Genomic DNA, 11,694 nt, shown 5'->3' on the forward strand with positions numbered 1-11,694 from the left:
AGAACACATACATCTTGGCTACTTACACATTTATTTTTATGGGATTCATGGTTTGCAGTCTATTGTAAAAGTAAAAGTAAAAACTAAAAAATAAAAAATAAAAGCGTAGATAGTTGAATTTGAAGAGGTTGGTTTGGTGCACGCAATGGGTCTGATGGTCTGAAATAATTAGTGGTCCATGCTAGCCGATGAAGTATTAAAGCATCGTCCATTTTTTTCCAAATTCTTCAGAAATAGTGTTATAAAGCTGTGGAAAAACTCTACAAGAGAGGAACGTGATGAAGGTGGGCGTGGAGGGGGACATGTACGTCAACTCTATTACTCGATGCACTAATTGTTATATTGTACTCTTCAATTTAGACTATAATACAATGTTGTTATTTAAAAAAAAAAAAAAATTCAATAACATTGTACAACACAAGAAACTTAATCTCAACCACAAATCAAATATTGGTGGTTTGAATCCCCATCCTATTGTTTGAAGAGAGTGGTTCGATTTCCCATCCTATTGTTTGAAGAGAGTTTAACTGTGTGTGGCGCTTATTATTTTTACTTTTTTGTCATTCTTGGTGAAATTTAATTGAATTTTTTCACATGACTTGTTTTCTACCAAAGTTTATGTGTTTGTGAGTGTGTGTGTTGCGCGCGTGTATTATTTTTACGTTTTTGTCATTCTGGTGAAATTTAACTGAATTTTTTCACATGACTTGTTTTCTACCAAAGCTTATGCGGAAAAAAGATGAGTATTCACATGATAGTAGAAAGTGGGAAATCCTACCAAAGTTTGTCACACATTTTTTTTTTTTTTTACCAAAGATTATCGACAAAAATGTCTAGTCGAATAATATGCTATTGTAGAAAGTGTGATATTTGTACATAAATTTTGGTTATTCACAAAATATATGACAAATCATGTAAGATTTAACTGGATTTCTCTCTTAAAAAAAAAAAAAAATCAAAAGGGAGAAGAAACAAAAGTTGTGCACCTATAATGACAAGCTTTATGGTTGTGAATCAATAGTAAAAATGCTACGAAACTCTTAAGACCAAAATTGTTAATAACCCTTAATGATTAAAAGCGAAGATCGAGTGCATGTTTGTCAAATACAAAACACATATATATCAATTTTTTCAAAAGAATATATTCTTTAGAAGCATTGTTGTATCAATTGGCTTTGAAATTCATATAATTTTAATCTCCAATAAATTAAATATTCAACACATTATGATAGCATAATTCCACATATGGTTCATTGAAGTTGACATCCACTGTACTTAATTAATAAGTTAAATAAAGATTTAAGTTTTGAAAAAAAAAATATCTCAAACAAAAATGCAATATAATATTGAAGTGAATGTATAAAAATTAAATAAAATAATTAATATTGCTAAGGTACCTAGCTTAATGCTATTTAGATGGCTCATGGGGCCAAGCTACCATCAACCAAAGTATAGAGGGATCAATTGAAGTTACAGATATTTATTGCATAATTAATTGACAAAGTACACTTTCTATATACTAATTTAATTAATTTGTACTTTAAACTAATTAATTGAACTCAAAATTTCTTCAACCTTTCACATCTTAACTTCTACTTGCAAAAATTAAAAATAAAAAAATTAATATGTGATAAAGTATACTACAAAAAATTCTCTATAATGACATATTTGATTATTAGCAATTAACTTTACGTAGTTTGCATTTGTCAATGACCTTGTGGCCTAGTGTCACGAAGTGGTTCTCCCAAATGGGAGGTCATAACTATTAAGGCAGTTGTTTAGTATTTAGTTACTTTAATTACTCTCTAACTATTTATGGTTCCTTTAGAGTAGGTATTATTTTTGTTGTAACTGCATGCTATTTCTTTTGTACCGTGATCTTCTCCTCTGATGTACTATATATTTGTGCTCAAAGCTCAATAATAATCATTTCATTTATTTATACTTTACATGGTATTAAGAGCCTAAATACTCCAACGAGATTTTCTTCCCCTTCCGTCATGGCCATCACCACAGAAAATGCCATTATTCAACTCAATGTTCCAACACACTTGAGAATGTAGTTATTTATAGATATTATATTGTAATAGAGTTAATAGTACTATAAAAAAAAAAACTTAATATGCATTTAAATATGTTAACATTTTTTCAATGTACCGAATATTTTAGTTAAAATAAATGGCGTTAGTGTAGAAAACATAAAGTTAGCCCTCGAGCCGGGATGAAAAAGTAGCGCCTTCCAAATTTTCTCTGGTTTCTGTATTTAATATCATTAAAAAGAGGTTCCATTAAAATTTTATATTATGCTCGAATTGATTAGTATAAACAATAATGTAAAAATTCTTATACTATGAAAAAGCTAGTGCAAACCCTTTTATGATCTTTGTCATATGGTAAGAGTTTCAACACCGAGATCAATAGTATCTAATACAATTAAATATGTTGTATTTATTTTTAAAAAGAGTGAGTTCTTTAATTATACTCCTTTTGTCACATTTTATTTGTCTGGTTCAATTAACGGGCTTGATTGGAGTTATTTCATAATATTAAATTTAGTTTTAGTATATTAAATTTATATATTTAGAAATAACATTAAAAGTACTATTAAACACAAAAAACAAAATTCTAAAAATAATTAAAATTACTAAATAAAATAAGCAATGAATAAAAGAGTTAGTTTGACCAAGTGGCTTGTGGTCTACCGGTATCGAATTGCTCCCTTAAGTGAGAGGTGATAGGTTCGAACATCACTTGAGACAAATATATTAAATAAAAATAGCAAAATGGGACAAAGAAAGTAATATTTTAAACTAAAAAAATCAACACGGTTATTATAACTTTTTACTCAGTAATAATTACAAGCAAGAACTCATTATAATTATTTGAGAATTAATCGTATGAGAATTATTGTCATTTCAACTAGTTATATATAATTTCTCTTGGAGGAATACAACTAACTATAAGTTTAAAAGTTTAACTTCGACATCAATACTCATATACAATATATTATGTGAACGTTTCATACAAAAATCCTCCCAGTCATTATTCGAAGTTGCGTTTCGAGATTATATGATGTGAAGTTAACATGAAGTTATTTAATAAAGGAGTTTGAATGCTAATTAAACTATATGAGAGTGGTTATAAGCTAAAATAATTAGAGAAGCCTCTCATTAAGTTCATTAAAAATATCAAAATTGCCATGTGTGTACGTGTATGTATCATTTTCCAATTTTACGGTTGTAGGTAGAGGCTTAGATCAAAAGTATTACGGACCATTTTTAATTTAGTGAACGAGTTGCTTTAGTTTGACAAATTTATTAATGTGTTCTAGTGTTCATTTGGTTGAGTCTATCTATTGAACATATATAATATATAAACATAAATGGGTAATCTAACTACCCGTTCAAGACTTTTAGTCGAAATGAAATATATGCTTTAATTTGGTATTCGAGTCGACCCCATGTCAAATGTTATGAATTTGGATCTTCGCGTGACCCGATTAAAAAAAAAAAAGAGTAAGACTATAGTCAACGTGTTGCTTTGAGCCCATAAAAAAGTAACCCCGCACACATGAGGGGACGTGTTGAACATACATATATAATATATAAATATAAATGTACAATTCAATTACCAGCTTAGACTTTTTGAGATACTATATATTCTTAAATATTATATTCTCTATGATTGATTAAACATTATAAAGCTATTTTTAAGTGTAAAATAACATCTCATTAGTAAAAGGGTCAAATAAGTCACAAAAGTATATCAAATAGTACAATTCAGCCCTTAACTTTTTTTTTTAAAAAAACACTCAATTGAGATATTTTAAATCGGTAAAATAGTGTAAATTAAGTCATAATTTTACTTATTATGCAAATTAATATAGATATGCCATCATATCGGCTTACCTTTTATGTGTGCTATATTTTGATGTGGTGATTACTTGACATCTAACTTGACGGTCACTTGATATAATTTTAAAAGAGTTAATACCCAAAATCGTCCTCGACTATAGTGGTTTTTCTCAATTTCGTCCTAAACGACTTTGGTGACCTAGTATCGTCCCAGACTTTTGTGTTTCGCTCAATTTAGTCCTCCATTTGTTATTCCGTCAAATTGGTGTTAAATTTAGGGACAATTCAGTAATGTCAATATTGATCTCTCTTTACTTTCAACTTGTGAAGTGCGAAATTCCTCTTTCTTGTACGAATTACACCCAGAATTACTCCCGGACCTGCAAATCAAATTTTATATTTGCAGTTTTAGGAGTAATTCTGGTACTAATTCGTAAACAAAAAGGGATTTCGCAGTTCACATGTCTATGAGTAAAGAGATGCCAATATTAAAATTACTTAATTGTCTATTTATTTAACACCAAATGGATAGAATAACAAATGAGGGACTAAATTGAGCAAAAACACAAAAGTATTGGACGAAATTGAGCGAAACATAAAAGTCTGGGACGATATTAGGTCACCAAAGTCGTTTAGGACGAAATTGAGAAAAACCACTATAGTCGATGACGATTTTGGGTATTAACTCAATTTTAAAAACTATTAGTAAGAATTTGTATAAAAAAAATTCAATTTTTTTTTAAAAAATATTACTAGTCCCTACACAACAAACAAGGGGTTGCATCGTCTTAGATTGGACGAGGGGTGCCCAAGCCACCCCTCACGTGCCAGGCGGGAACTAGCAATCTGCATCCATTCATTTTTTTTTTTTTTTTTTTTTACACTTTTAAATTTTTTTTTTTACTTTTTATTTTTTATTTTGACACTAATATTTTTAAATTATATCAAGTCACTATTATGCTGGATGCCAAATAATCATCCCATTAGAATAATAGTACATATGAATACCAAGATAACACCAAATCAGCGATAACTTGTTGAATAAGTAAAATTAGCGTTCAAATGTACTTTTCTATTAATTTAAGAAATCTTAATAACGTTTTTTTTGTTAGTAGATGATTCAATTACACAATTTGATCCACTTAAAAAAAATTTAGTAAGTTGATACTTTGAGAAAAACTTATTATTATTCAAGAAGCTCTACTGAGGCAAATAAATACTCAACGACAGTTCATCACCAATTCACCATCACAGGTGGCTTGAGAAATGTTATGAAACCGTGCATATGCTCCCGAAAGGGTATATTCCCAACTTGATAAGTTAATACTAAATTTAGTCCTTTCAATTTTTGTAAATTTTTAAAAGATTTGTTCAAAAGTAATTACGTTTAACTTTCATAATCTTATGAATTTAGTCATTCATCATATAATTCGTCACACTATTGTTAATTCTATGGAAAAATTGTAGTCATGCCATCATATAATTTAGTCATTCATGATTAATGCTTAAAATTTGAATGAGGTTAACAATATAATTGCTCTTGATACAAGATATTGCATTTGAAATTTATAAATTTGCCATAGATAAGAGTTAATCCCACGGGAATATATTATAAAATAGAGAACTAAATTTGACAATATCAAATAAGTCAAGACCAAAATATATCAAAATTATTATAGATATGCTCCCACATCTTTTAATACATCTTGATCTCACACCATTGATTATTGAACGTGATGCACAAATTTAATTTGTTCTCATTTTTTTACGCTAACATCAATAGTCACACCTTGCCTTTTAGGTGTTGCCCCAACTGTTGTTTTCAATAGTGGTGGTCTCAACTCTCAATTTCAACCTACATAATATGAACGTAGATTATTCATTCTGTTTGATTTTTTGAGTAATGTTAAGTAATTGACTTATTTATGATTGATCTTTATCATTGAGTTGTTGAACTTCAATTCGATTGTGCATTATAATCTTAGATAGTTTGACACAAAGTAATTTAATTATACAGCGTGAATGCAACTCTACATGGAAATTTAGCGACTTATGGTGTTGTCCTCCAGGATCACTGTAGGATCTTTATGGCGGCTCGCAGTGGTAGGTTGCCTTGTAGTAATGACCCGTATCTGGCGAAAGCTTTGGCGTGGATGATCGCTCTGCTACTGACTATATTATAGAGTCAAATTGTTTGAACTTTTGTAATAGTTTCAATTCTACTAGACATGACTACTCTTACGTTGGTTTTGTTATTATGATGGCTAGTGACATTGGGAACGCTTTGGTTCATCATGTCAAAAGGTCTTTTTTTTTTTTTTTTTGGCACAAGTGTCAAATAGGTCCATCTACCACTGCGAAGTGCTCAATCCCCACCACGAACTAAATTAAGTGTCAAATAGGCCCATTTAATAAATAGGTAACCTGTAAAAAAAGTTAATTGAACGCCTATTTGACAATTTAGTTCGTGGTGAGGTTTGAGCACTTTACAATAGTAGACAATCTATACCTACACCAAGGCTCGAACTCTAGACCTCTCATATAAAGAAGCAACTGGATACTAGTAGGCTACAAACCACTTATTCTTTGAAAAGTGGCTTCTAACCCTTACAGATTGTATTGCTGAGTTATTTTAATATAATCATTTCATTGGTTTTCAAAAAAAAAAAAAAAAAAAAAAGGGAGAAAAAGTAAAAAAGAAAAATGTACGTGTTATTGTGTTAACTTGTGCAAGCTAAGCTATAAAAGTGGAAAGTCAAAAGTTCAGTGACAAGTTGTATATTGCGAGGTTTTTAAAATAAAAATGGAAATTATAAAAAAGAAAAAGAAAAAGAAAAAGAAAATCCGTTTCCACGGAACGGAGATGGGATGGATGGCGAGTCAAAGTGTCAAAACTTCAAAGTCATCCTAAAACGCCACAACTAAACTAATCATCGACACTTAACAATATTAATAATCGAAATTACCACACAAAAACGAGTTTAAGTCTTATAATACACTTCCCTGTTTGCGGCTTTGTGCCACCTTTTTCACAGTTCTTCTCTCTATATAAAGCCCCACCACCTTCTCTATCCTCTCGTGCTCTCTCATCTTTCAATCTTCTCTCTCTCTCTCTCTAAAACTCTCATATATTTCTCTCTCTCTCTCTCTATATCTCTCTCCGATCAAACATAACAATCCATCAATCAACACTACGCCTTTTCATATCCTCCCTCCGATCCATTCCCTGTCAACTTTATATATTGTACTTTGCAATTCCATGGATCACGTTAAGGGCGGTGGCGGCGGCGCGTACAAGAACGTCGTCCAGCAACAATCGGAGGACGACGCCGACCTCCGGCGAGGTCCCTGGACCGTCGAGGAAGACTTCACTCTCATCAATTATATCGCCCACCACGGCGAGGGCCGCTGGAACTCACTCGCGCGCTGTGCCGGTGCGTGCGCGCGTGCGCCTTTATTAACTTATTTGAATTTGATTTTTTTTTTTTTTTAAATTTGTTTAGAATAAAGTTGAATAATAATAATTCTGGAGGAACCAATGGTATTTGGTTCATGTGATATGGTTTTGTGTTCCTTTCCGTACGTGGATATATATGAGATATATATCTTTTTGGTGAAATGGAACTTATCCAATAAAGCTATGGGGAAATTGAAATGCCAGGATTTCATCCCAAAAAAAGAAAAGAAAGTGGAAAAGTGAAATTGGTCCTTTTTATTTCAATTTCCCACTAATTTTTAGCTTTTAATCTCAAACTTTACCAAAGCCCAGCTTGCTTTAATTTCTTTCTGGTATATATATATTTTGGCTAACCGGCTTGATCCTTGAAACAGGTCTGAAGCGTACAGGAAAAAGTTGCAGATTACGGTGGCTAAACTATCTCCGGCCGGACGTCCGGCGTGGGAACATCACTCTAGAGGAGCAGCTCATGATTCTCGAACTGCATTCTCGTTGGGGCAATCGGTGAGTTTTTAATTCCGATAATAATGTTACATACCGTTTTGATTTGATTTGATTTGATTAATGAAATATTAATGAATGGTGGTTTTGGAAATTAGGTGGTCGAAAATCGCACAACATTTGCCGGGGAGGACCGACAATGAGATTAAGAATTACTGGAGGACTAGAGTGCAAAAACACGCTAAGCAGCTGAAATGTGACGTGAACAGCAAGCAATTCAAGGACACCATGCGCTATCTATGGATGCCGCGCCTAATGGAGAGGATTCAGGCCGCCGCCAACGCCGCCTCCTCCACCACCACCTCCACAAACTCCGACTCCGCCGCCGCCTACCCCCACATCCACAACCCCTCCGCCACGTCGGACCAGGCGGCGGCAGGGGTGCAACACCCCAACAACGCTGCCCCCGCGATCCCCGACTACAACGCCGCCGTCAACTTCCCCTCCGACAACTCCAGCACCGCCGCCTCTTCCGACTCCTTCGCCACGCAAGTCTCCCCCGTCTCCGACCTCACCGACTGCTGCTACAACTTCCACCAAGTCAACCAGAGCGCCACCCACGACTACTATCAACCCAACAATAACCACTTGATCGGCGGCTACGGAGATTCCTTAACAAGCCCCACCGCTTTCTTTAACCAGAACCTCGACTTCCAAATGATGGAGAACAACAACAACAACAATAACCACCAGTGGATAGACGGCGGCGCCGATGTCGTCTCCGACAACCTATGGAACATCGAAGACATGTGGTTCTTCCAACAGCAATTCAACAACAATAGCCACCCTTGAAAGCATAGTTCGATGTGATCGAGAGACAACAAAAATACAGATTACGATGATGAAATGTAGAAAAAAAAAAGTTTAATGAGGTCGGAGATCAGACGATACACACACAACCAAAAAAAAAAAAAAAAACCAGTATGGTCAATTAGAACACATGGCCGGTGTAGAATTTGTGGAGAGACACAGGTCTAATTTATTTATTGTGGATTTTTAATTGTAATTTTAATTTTCTTCAGGTTGTATTTTTTTTTTTTTTTACTCTTAGAAATCAAATTTTATATTTATTTTTCTCTGAAATTAACGCCCCACTTCGTATCACTGGACCACAATGTTATTGGCTGGGGAATGATTCTTTAATTTGTTTATATTATAAACAAAATAAAGAAGAATTAATGAAGGAATAGAGGGAAAGCATGATATTTAGTTAAAAAATGACAATAAGAATAATAAATAAAATATATATAGTTGGAGGAATGAATAATTGGTTCCACTATCTAAACGACTCATGAAAAATGTCATTGTTACTTGTTATTCTAATGTTATTCCATGTCATGGAATTTCCGAAACATAGGCTATGGGGCCTGAATCAGATTAAAATTAAAGAGCTTTTCATTGTTCTTTCTAGATTAAGGGGAGAAAAGTTAACCCAAGCAATGATTTAAGGACGTGGCATATTCTAATCTATACATTTATTATTTTTATTAAATCATATTATTATTTAATTAATTTAAATAATTGTTGTTTTAAAAAAAAAAAAAATTACTTTGATATATGTGTTATGATACCGTGTGAATGCCACCTGAGTGGCTTCAAATGTCACTAATGAGATAATCCCCCGCAAGACATGGCATTATTAATTTGCTTGCCGTCGTACGAACAGAGTGTCCTTGAACCCACTAAACTCGACATAATCTTTATTCCTAGTAATTTTTATTTTATTCTTTGTTGTTTCTAAAAGGTTGAATTTTCTATTCAATGGTCACCACATTCCCGATAGAACATTTAGGATGATTTAAATTATGGTAATTTAATGTTGATGTCGATGTACACCAGGGATCTATCAATTTTTGATATAATCTTCACACTGTTGTAGCTGAAGTTAGAGGAATGGAAGTGATTATTATGGTGAGTTGAAGATAAGGGATAATAATAGGAGATTGGGAATTTAATCTTGGATGTTTTGTATGTTGTATCATGAATCTTTCATACCCATGTTGCCAATCTTTTCATTAAACTTGTCATCAAAAGATTTTTTACAAGAAACTTAAATCATCATGAATTGACGAATTGTTATAAAATAAATTTGATGGGTTTTAATTTGTTTATAGTTATAATGTTAACAATTTTGATAAGGTCATTATATAATAACATGAATATAGACTCAATGTGAGACAAAATATGAGAGTATCTCGATCCAATTAAAAAAAAAAATTGACTTCACCTTAGTTCTTCTTCCTCCGACACTCCAAAATAAAAAAACTACCAATATCCAAACTATACAATTGAGCAATATATTGGTAGGCTTTTTAAAAAGTAAAAAATAAAGTTGAAGATGATGTCTTTGTTGTTCTTATTGCATGCTTGCGCCGAGTAGACACGTTAGAGTTGGAGGATAGTTGTCCGCCACTTCTTATGCTATTTTCTTTTAGTTTTTTTTTTTCATTTCTAAATTCATTTGATATATAGTATGATATAAATAACACTAGGTGATATGCAAAAATAGATAAATACTTAGTTAATGATGCAAAGAAAAAAATATCATGCATCATACCCATTTATAGCCAACTCTTTTAATCTTTTCCTTCTTTGCTCTTCTCAACAAAACTTAAAAAACAAGAACCAACTTTTGATTTCTTTCCTGCTAGCCACCTTTTGTTTTGTCTTTATGTCGTAGGTATGTGTTATGTGTGCAAATAAACTATTATAAGTGCATTGGAGATGGTGTATAATATTTTTTTTTTGAAAAAGATGGTGTATAATATTATGTTCCGTGGTGTACATACATTTGAATGCATTCACATGTGTTCACACATTACTCGAATATTCCAATAGTATATATACGTACACACACATAGATACGTAGATACACACATATGTATATGTGCATATATATGCACATGTATGTACATTTTCTCAGTATACACCAATACGGATATAATAAGGTCCACATGGGCAGCTCAGCTGGTCATAAAGGTGAAAGTTGGAAAGAATGACCAAGGAGGTCGGGAGCTCTTTGTGAGCAGTAAGCAAATGTCTAACCTTTGTGGTTCATGTTCAGTTGAGTTACCATGATTTACATCATCTCAGATGCTCTGTCGGACCGGGGTGTCGGTAGGGGATCCTTAGGGTTGGGGTTCAACCTTTTGAAAAGAATAAAGATATAATAAGTCTTGGCATGGCTTTCTCGGCTAAACTCTCAAACCCAACCAAACCAAAAAAAAAATAAATAAAAATGGCAATATGTTTTTTAATGAATTGCGTTGTAGAATATTTCTTAATTATATAAAGTATACTTCCACGTAGATTATTATTGTACGTGTTGATACTTGATACACCAATATTTTAGTTGGATTAAAATTATGGCATAATTTAAAAGTCTTAGCTTCTTTCTTTTACTTTTTTACTCCATATTAATTAGTGTAATAGTACGTTTCCAATAAATAAATGATTGCACGACGTGTATACGTGCATCTTTGAATAAACAGATTTATTTACTATGTGACTTTATTTCATTTGATTCTTATACGTATAGAATTGATAAAGATAATTCATAACTAAATTTAACACCGTTAACTATATCTATTAAAATTACTTACATGTCTGTTTACGTGACATAAATTAATATATATTGATATAAACATGCCACATAAATATATAATATATGCAAATGTGATGTTATTATATATAAATATAAATTGCGTTAAAGTAAATAATAAATATATGTATTGCACATGTTTTCTATATTCCTCTTCAATAAAGAGGAAAGGAAAGAACGGTTTTTATTCTTCTTCTGGGAGAATGTAAATCACGGTTACTCAATGGTTAAACAGACAAGGTCAAATGTGAGTTAGAATTACATAAATGTAGAAAAAATAC

The 11,694-nt window shown here is 32.3% G+C and overlaps 1 protein-coding gene across 1 annotated transcript; it reads left to right on the top strand.

Moving 5' to 3' along the window:
* Positions 1-6,913: 6,913 nt before the first annotated feature.
* On the top strand, positions 6,914-8,828 carry LOC109175272 (transcription factor MYB108-like). Its single transcript, XM_019324507.1, has 3 exons — positions 6,914-7,288; positions 7,686-7,815; positions 7,911-8,828. Exons 1-3 carry the CDS (start codon positions 7,114-7,116, stop codon positions 8,602-8,604), a joined length of 999 nt encoding a protein of 332 aa, XP_019180052.1. The 5' UTR covers positions 6,914-7,113; the 3' UTR covers positions 8,605-8,828.
* Positions 8,829-11,694: the final 2,866 nt, after the last annotated feature.

Source organism: Ipomoea nil, unplaced genomic scaffold, assembly GCF_001879475.1.
Source record: "Ipomoea nil cultivar Tokyo-kokei standard unplaced genomic scaffold, Asagao_1.1 scaffold0688, whole genome shotgun sequence".
Classification (NCBI taxonomy): Eukaryota; Viridiplantae; Streptophyta; class Magnoliopsida; order Solanales; family Convolvulaceae; genus Ipomoea; species Ipomoea nil.